This window comes from Salmo salar, chromosome ssa29 (assembly GCF_905237065.1).
Source record: "Salmo salar chromosome ssa29, Ssal_v3.1, whole genome shotgun sequence".
Lineage (NCBI taxonomy): Eukaryota > Metazoa > Chordata > Actinopteri > Salmoniformes > Salmonidae > Salmo > Salmo salar.
Genome location: NC_059470.1, coordinates 24,847,460 through 24,864,182, shown reverse-complemented (window position 1 = coordinate 24,864,182; position 16,723 = coordinate 24,847,460). Strand labels below are relative to the sequence as shown.

Here is a 16,723-nt window from a genome sequence, read left to right as displayed (position 1 = left end):
CATGTTGGAAATAAATGCCATAATGAGAATGACTGTCTTCGTTTCAACTCGCCATCCTGCAAAGGGCCACAGTTTCCTGGTTTCGCTGTCGGCAGTGTGTGTGTGTTGGTGCTCAGAGACACGTTTATGTGATAAGAGTACATGTTGTTTGATTCATTTACAGCTTAACAAGGCAAGAAATCAGTCTACTACCTCCGAGTGTCTCTCTCTCATACACACACACACACACACACACACACACACACACACAACAGCAGCCTTCTCATCTTAGACCAGAGCAGCATGCAATGACAGATTGTGTGTGTGTGTGTGTGTGTGTGTGTGTGTGTGTGTGTGTGTGTGTGTGTGTGTGTGTGTGTGTGTGTGTGTGCGCGCATGCGGGCGACATGACTGTGTGTATTGACGGCGGTCTCTGTGCTCTCCCTGCAGTGTGAGCAGTGGGGTGCTGACACTCGAGGTGGGCAGGCAGGCAGGCCGTGGTCTCCCACCCAGGCCCTGAGCTCCGAGCCCAGACGCGTTTTTGCCCTGGTCTCTCGACGGGTAAATATAAGGCTCTCTCTTCCCTCCATCCCACCACTCAATACTGTAAACTCCCCATATACTGAAGGCTGTGCTTTAACCTTCACTCAGCATGTCTACTTTTTTTCCTCCTTTATCCATTCGTCATCCGTATCCTTTTTCACATTTTCATATGTTCTTCCATTCTTGCGCTTTTTTTGAGTGTTTTGACATTCATCAGTTGCTTTCTGTAGACGTAGGTGGAGAACAGTAAAAGTTAAAGGCTCATTTTGCTTCATTACCGATTTTGGATGAAATCGTGTCATTTGTTTTCTTCCAGTAGTTTTGGTGTGTGCGTAGAGCACACTGATAGTCACTGTGGCTAGCACTCAAGTCATTGTCCAGGCTCTGCGCTATGTGCATGGCATGCTGTCATCTCTACCCTCTCTTTATCTGGCTGTGCTTTTGTTGAGAAGAGGAGTCCTTTTTCCTCAATTCTTTGTCTCACACACCCCACCTCCAACATGTGTGTAGGTAAGTCACACAGATTACACACTTTGAGTCACCGCTCTTTGCCTTGTTGGCAGTATGGTATTCCCACCTCCCTCACCCCTCTGATTGTTGGGTCGACCCTTGGATGATGGGAGTCAGGACTGAACCATTTTGGATGATGGGAGTCAGGACTGAACCATTTTGGATGATGGGAGTCAGGACTGAACCATTTTGGATGATGGGAGTCAGGACTGAACCATTTTGAGTATGCACTGATTTATTTCATGTTCTACCATTTTCTCAGTTCGTGTCATATTTAGACCTGAATATAGGCTACTGCCATGATTTTATTTACATATTATATGCAGCTGCAGCATTTCTAAATAATTTAATTGTAAATGTGTCCTATAAATTAATTATTGATGTCAAAATCCTGGGTTTAGATAAAATCCTGTGTTTGTCCATCCCATCTTTACACTGATTAATTAATGGTGTTCCTATACTTATTGTACTTCTGTTTTGTACAGTCTGCCTGTCCCTAGTTAGACTGAGAGCTTGTGTAGTGTGGTCTCCCCTTCTCCCCTTCTCCCAGTCTGCCTGTCCCTAGTTAGACTGAGAGCTTGTGTAGTGTGGTCTCCCCTGTCTCCCCTTCTCCCAGTCTGCCTGTCCCTAGTTAGACTGAGAGCTTGTGTAGTGTGTTCTCCCCTGTCTCCCCTTCTCCCAGTCTGCCTGTCCCTAGTTAGACTGAGAGCTTGTGTAGTGTGGTCTCCCCTTCTCCCCTTCTCCCAGTCTGCCTGTCCCTAGTTAGACTGAGAGCTTGTGTAGTGTGGTCTCCCCTGTCTCCCCTTCTCCCAGTCTGCCTGTCCCTAGTTAGACTGAGAGCTTGTGTAGTGTGTTCTCCCCTGTCTCCCCTTCTCCCAGTCTGCCTGTCCCTAGTTAGACTGAGAGCTTGTGTAGTGTGGTCTCCCCTGTCTCCCCTTCTCCCAGTCTGCCTGTCCCTAGTTAGACTGAGAGCTTGTGTAGTGTGGTCTCCCCTGTCTCCCCTTCTCCCAGTCTGCCTGTCCCTAGTTAGACTGAGAGCTTGTGTAGTGTGGTCTCCCCTGTCTCACCTTCTCCCAGTCTGCCTGTCCCTAGTTAGACTGAGAGCTTGTGTAGTGTGTTCTCCCCTGTCTCCCCTTCTCCCAGTCTGCCTGTCCCTAGTTAGACTGAGAGCTTGTGTAGTGTGGTCTCCCCTGTCTCCCCTTCTCCCAGTCTGCCTGTCCCTAGTTAGACTGAGAGCTTGTGTAGTGTGGTCTCCCCTTCTCCCCTTCTCCCAGTCTGCCTGTCCCTAGTTAGACTGAGAGCTTGTGTAGTGTGTTCTCCCCTTCTCCCAGTCTGCCTGTCCCTAGTTAGACTGAGAGCTTGTGTAGTGTGTTCTCCCCTGTCTCCCCTTCTCCCAGTCTGCCTGTCCCTAGTTAGACTGAGAGCTTGTGTAGTGTGGTCTCCCCTTCTCCCAGTCTGCCTGTCCCTGGTTAGACTGAGAGCTTGTGTAGTGTGGTCTCCCCTGTCTCCCAGTCTGCCTGTCCCTAGTTAGACTGAGAGCTTGTGTAGTGTGGTCTCCCCTTCTCCCAGTCTGCCTGTCCCTAGTTAGACTGAGAGCTTGTGTAGTGTGGTCTCCCCTTCTCCCAGTCTGCCTGTCCCTAGTTAGGCTGAGAGCTTGTGTAGTGTGGTCTCCCCTGTCTCCCCTTCTCCCAGTCTGCCTGTCCCTAGTTAGGCTGAGAGCTTGTGTAGTGTGGTCTCCCCTGTCTCCCAGTCTGCCTGTCCCTAGTTAGACTGAGAGCTTGTGTAGTGTGGTCTCCCCTTCTCCCAGTCTGCCTGTCCCTAGTTAGACTGAGAGCTTGTGTAGTGTGTTCTCCCCTGTCTCCCCTTCTCCCAGTCTGCCTGTCCCTAGTTAGACTGAGAGCTTGTGTAGTGTGGTCTCCCCTGTCTCCCCTTCTCCCAGTCTGCCTGTCCCTAGTTAGACTGAGAGCTTGTGTAGTGTGGTCTCCCCTGTCTCCCCTTCTCCCAGTCTGCCTGTCCCTAGTTAGACTGAGAGCTTGTGTAGTGTGGTCTCCCCTGTCTCCCCTTCTCCCAGTCTGCCTGTCCCTAGTTAGACTGAGAGCTTGTGTAGTGTGTTCTCCCCTGTCTCCCCTTCTCCCAGTCTGCCTGTCCCTAGTTAGACTGAGAGCTTGTGTAGTGTGGTCTCCCCTGTCTCACCTTCTCCCAGTCTGCCTGTCCCTAGTTAGACTGAGAGCTTGTGTAGTGTGGTCTCCCCTGTCTCCCCTTCTCCCAGTCTGCCTGTCCCTAGTTAGACTGAGAGCTTGTGTAGTGTGTTCTCCCCTGTCTCCCCTTCTCCCAGTCTGCCTGTCCCTAGTTAGACTGAGAGCTTGTGTAGTGTGTTCTCCCCTGTCTCCCCTTCTCCCAGTCTGCCTGTCCCTAGTTAGACTGAGAGCTTGTGTAGTGTGGTCTCCCCTTCTCCCAGTCTGCCTGTCCCTGGTTAGGCTGAGAGCTTGTGTAGTGTGGTCTCCCCTGTCTCCCCTTCTCCCAGTCTGCCTGTCCCTAGTTAGACTGAGAGCTTGTGTAGTGTGGTCTCCCCTTCTCCCAGTCTGCCTGTCCCTGGTTAGACTGAGAGCTTGTGTAGTGTGTTCTAGAGGAGGCCATGTATCCACTAAGAACATGTTTGGGTGCCAGCATGCATACTGTCTGTCTGAAACAACTACCCCGTAACTACCAATCACATTCATACTGAGGAGAGGAGGGGCGAAAGAGAGAAATTAACAAAGTCCTAGCAATCTACACAGTATTACAATCAAGTGTTTTTTTTTAATAACAATTGAGATTATTAGTATAAAGTGATGGTATCAAGATGAGCACCTCATTGAACTCGGTGACTACCTTGAGTAATGTGTGGGTGTGTGTGAAAGTATGTATAATGTTATTCTGTGTCTTAATGCATGAACTGTGGCTGATTTAAAAAAAAATAATAACAATTGTGTGTGTGGCGACAGACAGACGGGGAGGAGGGGAGACAGACGGGGGGAGAGAGATGGACAGACGGGGGAGAGAGATGGACAGACGGGGGGAGAGAGATGGACAGACGGGGGAGAGAGGGGAGACAGACGGGGCAGAGAGATGGACAGACGGGGGAGAGAGATGGACAGACGGGGGGAGAGAGGGGAGACAGACGGGGCAGAGAGATGGACAGACTGGGGGAGAGAGATGGACAGACGGGGAGAGAGGGGAGACAGACGGGGGGCAGAGAGATGGACAGACGGGGGGAGAGAGATGGACAGACGGGGGGAGAGAGGGAGACAGACGGGGGAGAGATGGACAGACGGGGGAGAGAGGGGAGACAGACGGGGGAGAGAGATGGAGAGAGGGGGGAGAGAGATGGACAGACGGGGAGAGAGGGGAGACAGACGGGGCAGAGAGATGGACAGACGGGGGGAGAGAGATGGACAGACGGGGGGAGAGAGGGGAGACAGACGGGGAGAGATGGACAGACGGGGGGAGACAGACGGGGCAGAGAGATGGACAGACGGGGGGAGAGAGATGGACAGACGGGGGGAGAGAGGGGAGACAGACGGGGCAGAGAGATGGACAGACGGGGGAGAGAGATGGACAGACGGGGGGAGAGAGGGGAGACAGACGGGGCAGAGAGATGGACAGACGGGGGGAGAGAGATGGACAGACGGGGGAGAGAGGGGAGACAGACGGGGCAGAGAGATGGACAGACGGGGGAGAGAGATGGACAGACGGGGGAGAGAGGGGAGACAGACGGGGGCAGAGAGATGGACAGACGGGGGGAGAGAGATGGACAGACGGGGGAGAGAGGGGAGACAGACGGGGCAGAGAGATGGACAGACTGGGGGAGAGAGATGGACAGACGGGGGAGAGAGGGGAGACAGACGGGGGAGAGAGATGGACAGACGGGGGGGAGAGATGGACAGACGGGGGGAGAGAGGGGAGACAGACGGGGAGAGATGGACAGACGGGGAGAGAGGGGAGACAGACGGGGGCAGAGAGATGGACAGACGGGGGGAGAGAGATGGACAGACGGGGGGAGAGAGGGGAGACAGACGGGGCAGAGAGATGGACAGACGGGGGAGAGAGATGGACAGACGGGGGAGAGAGGGGAGACAGACGGGGAGAGATGGACAGACGGGGGAGACAGACGGGGGCAGAGAGATGGACAGACGGGGGAGAGAGATGGACAGACGGGGGGAGAGAGGGGAGACAGACGGGGCAGAGAGATGGACAGACGGGGGAGAGAGATGGACAGACGGGGAGAGAGGGGAGACAGACGGGGGCAGAGAGATGGACAGACGGGGGGAGAGAGATGGACAGACGGGGAGAGAGGGGAGACAGACGGGGCAGAGAGATGGACAGACGGGGAGAGAGATGGACAGACGGGGGAGAGAGGGGAGACAGACGGGGGCAGAGAGATGGACAGACGGGGAGAGAGATGGACAGACGGGGAGAGAGGGGAGACAGACGGGGAGAGATGGACAGACGGGGAGAGAGATGGACAGACGGGGGGAGAGAGATGGACAGACGGGGGGAGAGAGGGGAGACAGACGGGGGGAGAGAGGGGAGACAGACGGGGAGAGATGGACAGACGGGGGAGAGAGGGGAGACAGACGGGGGGAGAGAGGGGAGACAGACGGGGAGAGATGGACAGACGGGGAGAGAGGGGAGACAGACGGGGAGAGAGGGGAGACAGACGGGGAGGAGGGGAGACAGACGGGGGGAGAGAGATGGACAGACGGGGGAGAGAGATGGACAGACGGGGAGAGAGGGGAGACAGACGGGGGGAGAGAGGAGACAGACGGGGAGAGATGGACAGACGGGGAGAGAGGGGAGACAGACGGGGAGAGATGGACAGACGGGGGAGAGAGGGGAGACAGACGGGGGGAGAGAGATGGACAGACGGGGGGAGAGAGATGGACAGACGGGGGGAGAGAGATGGACAGACGGGGGGAGAGAGGGGAGACAGACGGGGGGAGAGAGGGGAGACAGACTGGGGGAGAGAGATGGACAGACGAGGGGAGAGAGGACAGACGGGGAGAGAGGACGGACGGGGGAGATGGGAGGAGAGAGGACAGACAGATGGACAGACGGGGAGAGAGAGGAGACAGACGGGGAGAGAGAGGAGCAGACAGAGAGACAGACGGGGGGAGAGAGGGCAGACAGGGAGACAGATGGACAGACGGGGAGAGAGGGTGGACAGATGGATAGACGGGGGAGAGAAAGAGGAGACAGATGGACGGACGGACAGACGGACGGACAGACTGGGGGAGACAGACAGACAGACTGGGGAGACAGACGGGCGGAGAGGGAGGGAGGGAGGACAGACGGGCGGAGAGGGAGGTAGGGAGGACAGACGGGCGGAGAGGGAGGGAGGACAGACGGCGAACGGAGAGGGAGGAGAAGGGCGGAGAGGAGGGAGGACAGACGGGCGGAGAGGGAGGGAGGACAGACGGGGGGGAGTGAGAGAGAGAGGGGAGGACAGACAGGGGAGACGGGAGGTGAGAGGACAGACAGATGGACAGACGGGGAGAGAGGACGGACGGGGGGAGAGAGAGGGGGACAGATGGACAGACGGGGGGCGGGAGAGAGGGGGGGACAGATGGACAGACGGGGGGAGAGAGAGAGGGTACAGATGGACAGACGGGGGAGAGAGAGGGTGGACAGATGGACAGACGGGGAGACAGATGGACAGACGGGGAGAGAGAGATGGGAGACAGACAGGGGGAGAGAAGGGAGACGGGAGGAGAAAGGACAGACAGATGGACAGACTGGGAAGAGGGAGGGGGGACAGATGGACAGATGAGGGGAGACGGGAGGACAGACAGATGGACAGACGGTGGAGAGAGAGGAGACAGATGGGGGAGAGAGAGGGGAGACAGACGGGGAGAGAGAGGAGACAGACGGGGAGAGAGAGGGGAGACAGACGGGGAGAGAGAGGGGAGACAGACGGGGAGAGAGGGGAGACAGACGGGGAGAGAGAGGGGAGACAGATGGGGAGAGAGAGGGAGACAGACGGGGAGAGAGATGGGAGACAGACGGGGAGAGAGAGGGAGACAGACGGGGGAGAGATGGACAGACGGGGAGAGAGAGGAGACAGACGGGGGGAGAGATGGACAGACGGGGGAGAGATATGGGAGGCGGGAGGAAAAAGGACAGACAGATGGACAGACGGGGAGAGAGGACAGACGGGGGGACAGATGGACAGACGGGGAGAGAGGGTGGACAGATGGATAGATGGGGGAGAGAAAGAGGAGACAGATGGACGGACGGACAGACGGACGGACAGACTGGGGGAGACAGACAGACGGGCGGAGAGGGAGGGAGAGAGGACAGACGGGCGGAGAGGGAGGGAGGACAGACGGGAGAGGGAGGGAGGACAGACGGGCGGAGAGGGAGGGAGGACAGACAGACGGGCGGAGAGGAGGGAGGACAGACGGGGAGAGAGAGAGAGAGGGGAGGATAGACAGGGGAGACGGGAGGTGAGAGGACAGACGGGGAGAGAGGACGGACGGGGGAGAGAGAGGGGGGACAGATGGACAGACGGGGGCGGGAGAGAGGGGGGACAGATGGACAGACGGGGGGAGAGAGAGAGGGTGGACAGATGGACAGACGGGGGGAAAAGGGACAGATGGGGAGACAGTGGACAGACGGAGGAGAGAGAGATGGGAGACAGACAGGGGAGAGAAGGGAGACGGGAGGAGAAAGGACAGACGGGGAGATGGGAGGAGAGAGGACAGACAGATGGACAGACTGGGAAGAGGGAGGGGGACAGATGGACAGATGAGGGGAGACGGGAGGAGGGAGGACAGACGGGGAGATGGGAGGAGACAGACGGGGAGAGAGGGGAGACAGACAGGGGGAGAGAGAGGAGACAGACGGGGAGAGAGGGGAGACAGACGGGGGGAGAGAGGGGAGACAGACGGGGGAGAGAGGGGAGACAGACAGGGGGAGACAGATGGACAGACGGGGGACAGATGGACAGACGGGGAGAGAGGGTGGACAGATGGATAGACGGGGGAGAGAAAGAGGAGACAGATGGACGGACGGACAGACGGACGGACAGACTGGGGGAGACAGACAGACAGACTGGGGAGACAGACGGGGCGGAGAGGGAGGGAGGACAGACGGGGGGAGAGAGAGAGGGGAGGACAGACGGGAGACGGGAGGTGAGAGGACAGACAGATGGACAGACGGGGGAGAGAGGACAGACTGGAGGAGAGAGGACGGACGGGGTGAGAGAGAGGGGGACAGATGCACAGACGGGGGGAGAGAGAGAGGATGGACAGACGGGGAGAGAGAGGGGAGACAGATGGACGGACAGACAGACTGGGGAGACGGACAGACAGACTGGGGGAGAGAGACAGACTGGGGGAGACAGACGGACAGTGAGGGAGAGGATAGACAGACGGGGGGAGAGGGAAGACAGACAGACGGGAGATGGAGGGGAGAGAAAGGGGAGATAGACAGGGGAGAGAAAGGGGGGAGGGGAGGGGAGACAGGCAGACTGGGGGAGAGAGAGGACAGACAGGCAGGCGGAGGGAGAGAGAGGACAGGCAGACGGGGTGAGAGAGAGGGGAGACAGACGGGGGAGAAAGGACAGACAGACAGACGGGGAGAGAGGACAGACAGACAGACTGGGGGAGAGAGGGGAGGGGGAGAGAGGACAGACGGGGGGGGTCAGACAGACGGACGGGGAGAAGACGGACAGACGGGGGTAGGGAGGGGACGGATGGACGGGAGAGGAGGAGAGACAGGGGAGAGAGGGCGACCGAGAGAGAGACACAGGGAGGGGGGGAGGACGAGAGAGAGCACAGAGGGAGAGAGAGGACAGAGGGAGAAAGAAGAGGAAATAAGAGGGGAGAGGAGATACTGAGAGGGCAGGAAAATATATAATAGGCTGGGCTGTGGGTCTCGACAGACATTTTCCGTGGCCACATTGTTCCGTGGTTGGTTGAAACACACCCCTCCCCCCATCTCTTCCTCCCTCCCATCTCTTCCTCCCTCCCTCCCATCTCTTCCTCCCTCCCTCCCTCCCATCTCTTCCTCCCTCCCTCCCATCTCTTCCTCTCCTCCCTCCTCCCGTCTTTTTCACACCAGAGCCCAGATCTGTGAGAGGAATGCAAGCGACTGGAGCTTCCACATTACTGATGCTATCTGCATGGCTTATCAGATCAAGTTTAAACTATTTGTGGGTATGTGCGTGACTATTGGTAGCCCTATGTAGGTCTAGATGTAGGTGTGTGTGTGTGTACACGTCTCCTTTATTAGTCCAAGGAGAGGGTTGAATCCGGTTATGTTAGCACTTTGTTTAGGAGAGATTATCCTAACTCTCATTTGTCACCGTGGGATGTGGTAACTCACTTCTCTCTGCCTAGCAACTGACTCTGTTGTGACATGCTGCTGCCGAAACTGAGCCAAGAACTTTCACTTTAGCAGGGAAACAAATATCCTGTTTTAGTCTATGAACTTTGCTGTGTGTGTGTGTGTGTGTGTGTGTGTTGACCTGAACACATGGGAAGATAGATACTTGCACACTGTCAAACCATTTGGGGAAAACTGCAAAAATATATACAAATCCCTGAACACAGCCATATAGTCTAGCGCGTGTTAAGCATTTACCATCGGTATAGCCTTGGCCTATTATGAAAGGAGGAGGAAGCGACTGAAAGAGGGATGGGGAGACGGCCAGAGTGAGAAAGGGAGACGATGAAGGGGAAAAACAGGATTATTGAGAGGAAGAGGAAACAGAGAAGAGGCTCTGTCCGTTCCTGTATGCCTCCCCCTCCTTGCCTCTGTAAACATCGTACTGCACCGACACCCTGACCTTTGCTCTGTGAGAGGGGGTGGAAGAGCACAGAGCTAGAGGCATGGATGTGGTGTGTGTGTGGTTAAAAGTGTGTGTGAATTTTCTCTACCTGTTGCATCTGTGTTGCATTTGAGTTGGCCCTACCTGTTGCATTTCAGTGTGTAGGTTGTGTGTGTGTAGGTTGTGTGTGTGCACGCATGCAACATGTCAGGGCAGGGTAGTCTGAGGGAGGGGAAGGAGAGGGAGGGAGGATGGGTAATGGCAGCTGAGTGTGAGCTGAAGGAGGAACCGGAGGAGGAGAGAAACAGGAGAGGGGGAGGGGTGGTCCTCTAAAAACTCACAAGAAGCTGGCCAGTGAGAAGGGGTAGAGAGAGAACACTCAGTCAGACACAGCCACCACACACACGTGCAGAGAGAAAGAGGGAAGTGGAACACTGTGACTGGCGAGTCTGTGCTTCCTGTTGTGATCGAGGAGAGTGTCATGCTCTGCCACTTTGTCTAAACGCCAGTCAGTCACATCTTCACAGGCAGGCCAGACAGGACCAACTGTACTTTACTGTTCTATCACTAACAAACACACAAAACTATGCTGCTATGTATTGGCCGAAAGGCTATTCTACTCTGCGTTTTCCATCAACAACCCTACATTAACTTGGATTAGGATATTGCATTTCTTAACCCTTACACTTGTGGGAATTGGCTTATAGTGCCTTCAGAAAGTATTCATACCTCCTTGACTTATTCCACATTTTGTTGTTACAGCCTGAATTCTAAATTCACAAAAAAACACCCATCTACACACAATACCCCAATAATGACAGTGAAAATATGTTTTTTGTACATTTTATAGAAAATAAAATACGAAAACATTTAATTTACACCCGAGTCAATACTTTGTAGAAGCACCTTTGGCGGCGATTACAGCTTTGAGTCATCTTGGGTATGTATATCAGCTTTGTACATCTGGATTTAGGGATTTTCTCCCATTTCTTCCTTGCAGATTTTCTCAAGCTCTGTTAAATTTGATGGGGAGCGGTGGTGAACAGCAATCTTCAAGTCTTCCACAGATTTCCAGTGGGATTCAAGTCTGTGGTTTGGCTGGGCCACTCTAGCGAAGACTTTCACATTCTTGTTATGAAGCCATTCAAGCGTTGCTTTGACTGTATGCTTGGGGTCATTGTCCTGTTGGAACGTAAATCTTTGCCCCCAGTCTAAGGACGTTTGCACTCTAAAGCAGATCCTATCAGTCTCCCAGTCCCTGCCCCTGCCCCATAGCTTGATACTGTCACAAATTTGCAAACATTTCTAAAATCATGTTTTCATTTTGTCATTAATGTGTATTTTGTGTAGATTTGTGAGCAAAAAAATTGATTTTAACAATTTTGAATTCAGGCTGTAACAACAAAATGTGGAATGAGTCAAGGGGTATGAATCATTTCTGAAGGCACTATATGGATGCGGCTAAATTGAAATGTTTCTTACAGAAGAATTCTGAAAAGCATATGCATTATTACACTGAGAAGAAAAATCCTATCAAATTGTATTTGTCACATGCTTCATAAACAACAAGTGTAGACGAACAGGGAAATGCTTACTTATGGGCCCGTCCCAACAATGCAGAAAGCAAAAAAGAGAAAGAATAGAAAAATAACACGAGGAATAAATACACAATGAGTAACAATGACTTGGGTATCACGGTGTACCAGCACCGAGTCGATGTGCAGGGGTACGAGGTAATTGAGGTAGATATGTACATATAGGCAGGGATAAACTGACTAGGCAACAGGATTAGTAGCAGCAGCAGCGTATGTGATGAGTCAAAAGAGTTAGTGCGAAGAGAGTCAATGCACATAGTCCTGGTACCTATTGGTTAACTATTTAACTATACTGAACAAAAATATAAACGCAACATGTAAAGTGTTGGTCCCATGTTTTACGAGCTGAAATAAAAGATCCCATTTGCACAAAAAGCTAATTTCACACAAATTTTCTGCACAAATTTGTTTATATTCCAGTTAGTGAGCATTTGACCTTTGCCAGACAATCCATCCACCTGACAGGTGTGGCATATCAAGAAGCTGATTAAACAGCATGATCATTACACAGGTGCACCTTGTGCTGGGGACAATAAAAGGCCACTAAATGTGCAGTTTTGTCACAATACAATGCCACAGATGTCAAATATTTTGAGAGTGTGCAATTGCATGCTGACTACAGGAATGTCCACCAGAGCTGTTGCCAGATAATTTTATATGAATTTCTTTACCATAAGCCCCCTCCAATGTTGGTTTTAGAGAATTTGACAATACGTCCAACCGGCCTCACAACCGCAAACCACGTGTATGGCATTGTGTGGGTGAGCGGTTTACTGATGTCAACATAGTGAACAGAGTGCCCCATGGTGGCGTTGGGGTTATGGTATGGGCAGGCATAAGCTACGGACACCGAACACAATTGCATTTTATCGATGGCAATTTGAATGCACAAAAATACCGTGACGAGATCCTGAGGCCCATTTTTTGGGGGGCGTATCTGTGACAAACAGATGCATATCTATATTCCCAGTCATGTGAAATCCATAGATTTAATGAATTTATTTAAATGGACTGATTTGGCATGCTTGTATGCCATCAAAGCTGTATTTATTATAATACTCAACGTCTCATCTTTCCAAATACATTGAGTCCTCATAATTAACAGCAAATCCCACTCAGACAACAAAAAAATTGCAAAACTTGCCCAATTAGCAGGAGGGAGGGGCACGTCTTGTCGCGAGCGGAGCTAAAGTTCAAAATGGCTGTCTGTCAAAACACTGAGCTCTGATGTCATGTATAGCATGTTACTGTACAGCTACTGCGTTCCAATGTACAGTTGGAAGTCGGAAGTTTACATACACCTTAGCCAAATACATTTAAACTCAGTTTTTCACAATTCCTGACATTTAATCCTAGTAATAATTCCCTGTTTTAGGTCAGTTAGGATCACCACTTTATTTTAAGAATGTGAAACGTTAGAATAATAGTAGAGAGAATGATTTATTTCAGCTTTTATTTCTTTCATCACATTCCCAGTGGGTCAGAAGTTTACATACACTCAATTACTATTTGGTAACATTACCTTAATTGTTTAACTTGGGTCAAATGTTTCGGGTAGCCTTCCACAAGCTTCCCACAATAAGTTGTGTGAATTTTGTCATTCCTCCTGACAGAGCTGGTGGAACTGAGTCAGGTTTGTAGGCCTGCTTGCTCGCACAAGCTTTTTCAGTTCTGCCCACAAATTTTTTATAGGTTTGAGGTCCGGGCTTTGTGATGGCCACTCCAATACCTTGACTTTGTTGTCCTTAAGCCATTTTGCCACAACTTTGGAAGTATGCTTGGGGTCATTGTCCATTTGGAAGACCCATTTGCGACCAGGCTTTAACTTCCTGACTGATGTCTTGAGATGTTACTTCAATATATCCACATCATTTTCCTCCCTCATGTTGTCATCTATTTTGTGAAGTTCATCAGTCCCTCCTGCAGCAAAGCACCCCCACAACATGATGCTGCCACCCCCATGCTTCACGGTTGGGATGGTGTTCTTCGGCATACCGCTGAGGAAGGAGACATGTTCTGTCTCCTAGAGATGAACATACTTTGGTGCGAAAAGTGTAAATCGATCCCAGAACAACAGCAAAATAACTTGTGAGATGCTGGAGGAAACAGGTACAAAAGTATCTATATCCACAGTAAAACGAGTCCTATACCGACATAACCTGAAAAGCCGCTCAGCAAGGAAGAAGCCACTGCTCCAAAACAGCCATAAAAAAGCCAGACTACGGTTTGCAACTGCACATGGGGACAAAGATCTAACTTTTTGGAGAAATGTCCTCTTGTCTGATGAAACAAAAATAGAACTGTTTGGCCATAATGACCATCGTTATGTTTGGAAGAAAAAGGGGGAGGCTTGCAAGCCGAAGAACACCATTGTTGGAAAAATTACTTGTCATGCACAAAATAGATGTCCTAACCGACTTGTCAAAACTATAGTTTGTTAACAAGAAATGTGTGGAGTGGTTGAAAAACTAGTTTTACTGACTTCAACCTAAGTGTATGTAAACTTCCGACTTCAACTGTAGATACTTATCAGTGTCCAAGTCTGCCATTTTCAACCCGTATACGGGTACAAGTGTAAAGGGCTACACAAAGACAATCCACAATAATCAACTTTGGTCTGCTGTCTCTCTTGGCATGTAAAATATTGTATTGAGTGGTGGTAAGTTGGTAGCAAGTTTTTATCTGGTGCTTTTGCATCTCTAGTCATGTTGAGTGTTGTGTGTGATCTGTGCTAGTTAGTGCTGGGCCAGCCGGTCCCACTGCCGTAACACTTCTCTTGGTGTCAGGAGAGAGACCGTTAGGAGGGGGAAGTTGACTTCTCTTGGTGTCAGGAAGAGCGAGACCAGCCTCGAGCTGGCCTCAAGCTAGGCCCATCTCCCGGCTAGCAAACGAAGTACACCAAGAACAATACCTCTCTTGCCAATTGGCCTGGACCCTTTGTCGACACGGAGCCCCGCCGATCCATCACAACTGGTCTGCTGACGTAATTCGGCCGATGTGCTCTTAACCGGCCTTTGCGTCATGGATGTAGGGGATGATTCATCTGATAGCCCCGGCCCGCTAGCTTCGTGAACGCCATGTCTCCCGCTCGCCTAGCATAGTCATCGACTACCAAACGGCTCCCTGTTTAATCTATTGCTGCTCATTGGACCCTATGATCACTCAGCTACACAGCTGATGCCTGCTGGACTGTACATTGACACAGTACTTCATTTTGTTTTGTCTGTCGGCCCCAGCCTTGAACTCAGGCCCTGTGTGTAGCTAACTGACCCTCTCTGCCCATTCATCACCATTTACCCGTTGTTGTTGTCCTAGCTGTTTACCCGTTGTTGTCTCACCCATTGTTGTCTTAGCTCTCCCAATCAACACCTTTGATTGCTTTATACCTTTCTCTAATGTCAATATGCCTTGTATACTGTTGTTTAGGGCAGCTCTCATTGTTTTATTTTACTGCGGAGCCCCTAGTCCTGCTCAACATGCCTCAGATAGCCCCCTTGTCCCACCCCCCCACACATGCGGAGACCGCACCTAGCTCAACTGGCGCCTCCAGAGATGCAACCTCTCTCATCGTCACTCAATGCCTAGGTTTACCACCACTGTACTCGCACCCTACCATACCCTTGTCTGTACACTATGCCCTGAATCTATCCTACCACGCCCAGAAATCTGCTCCTTTTATTCTCTGTCCCCAACGCACTAGACGACCAGTTCTTATAGCCTTTAGCCATACCCTCATCCTACACCTCCTCTGTTCCTCTGGTGATGTAGAGGTTAACCCAGGCCATGTGTGTCCCCAGGCGCTCTCAATTGTTGACTTTTGCAACCGTAAAAGCCTTGGGTTCATGCATGTTAACATCAGAAGCCTCCTCCCCAAGTTTGCTTTATTCACTGCTTTAGCACACTCCGCTAACCCTGATGTCCTTGCCGTGTCTGAATCCTGGCTTAGGAAGGCTACCAAAACTTCTGAAATTTCCATCCCCAATTACAACATTTTCCGTCAAGACCGAACTGCTAAAGGGGGCAGAATTGCAATCTACTATAGAGAGAGCCTGCAGAGTTCTGTCACACTATCCAGGTCTATGCCCAAACAGTTTGACCATCCCTCATCCATCTCTCCAGAAATAAGTCCCTCACTGTTGCCGCTTGTTATAGACCCCCCTCAGCTCCCAGCTGTGCCCTGGACACCATATGTGAATTGATTGCCCTCCATCTATTGTCAGAGTTCATACTGCTAGGTGACCTAAATTGGGATATGCTTAACACCCCGGCCATCCTACAATCTAAGATAGACGCCCTCAATCTCACACAAATTATCAAGGAACCTACCAGGTACAACCCCAAATCTGTAAACATGGGCACCCTCAGATATCATCCTGACCAACTTTCCCTCTATATCCACCTCTGCTGTTTTCAACCAGGATCTCAGCGATCACCGCCTCATGGCCTGCGTCCGTTATGGGTCCGCGGTCAAACGACCATCCCTCATCACTGTCAAACGCTTCCTAAAACACTTCTGCGAGCAGGCCTTTCTAATCGACTTGGCCCGGGTATCCTGGAAGGATATTGACCTCATCCCGTCAGTAGAGGATGCCTGGTTGTTCTTTAAAAGTGCTTTCCTCACCATCTTAAATAATGTCCCTCTCAACAAATTTGAACTAAGAACAGATATAGCCCTTGGCGTACTGCACTAGCTTCGAATAGTTCCCGCGATATGCAACTTTTCAGGGAAGTCAGGAACCAATACACACATTCAGGAAAGCAAAGGCTAGCTTTTTCATACAGAAATTAGCATCCTGCAGCACTAATTCCCAAAAGTTTTGAGACACTAAAGTCCATGGAGAATAAGAGTATCTCCTCCCAGCTGCCCACTGCACTGAGACTAGGAAACACTGTCACCACTGATAAATCCACGATAATCTAGAATTTCAATAAGCATTTCTCTACGGCTGGCCATGCTTTCCACCTGGCTACCCCAACCCCGGCCAACAGCTCTGCACCCCCCGCAGCAACTGGCCCAAGCCCCCCCCACTTCTCCTTCACCCAAATCCGGACAGCTGATGTTCTGCAAGAGCTGCAAAATCTGGATCCCTACAAATCAGCTGGGCTAGACGATCTGGACCCTCTCTTCCTAAAATTATCCACTGCCATTGTTGTAACCCCTATTACTAGTCTGTTCAACCTGTTTCGTATCGTCTGAGATTCCTAAAGATTGGAAAGCGGCCGCAGTCATACCCTCTTCAAAGGGGGAGACACTCTAAACCCAAACTGTTACAGACCTATATCC

The 16,723-nt window shown here is 51.6% G+C and overlaps 1 protein-coding gene across 6 annotated transcripts in view; it reads left to right on the top strand.

The window, feature by feature from the left end:
- LOC106590416 (ras-responsive element-binding protein 1) overlaps positions 1-16,723 on the top strand; it is an 81,254-nt gene that overhangs the window by 24,867 nt on the left and 39,664 nt on the right. For 2 of the 6 annotated variants that reach the window (XM_014181420.2, XM_014181421.2), the window contains exons 2-3: positions 430-540; positions 1,086-1,255. The exons of 2 other annotated variants lie outside the window; for them this stretch is intronic. In XM_014181420.2, coding sequence (XP_014036895.1) covers position 1,255 — 1 coding nt within the window. In that variant the 5' untranslated portion in view covers positions 430-540; positions 1,086-1,254. The remainder of the gene's footprint in view (positions 1-429; positions 541-1,085; positions 1,256-16,723) is intronic. 2 more of the 6 variants (XM_014181423.2, XM_014181424.2) reach the window with 1 other exon arrangement.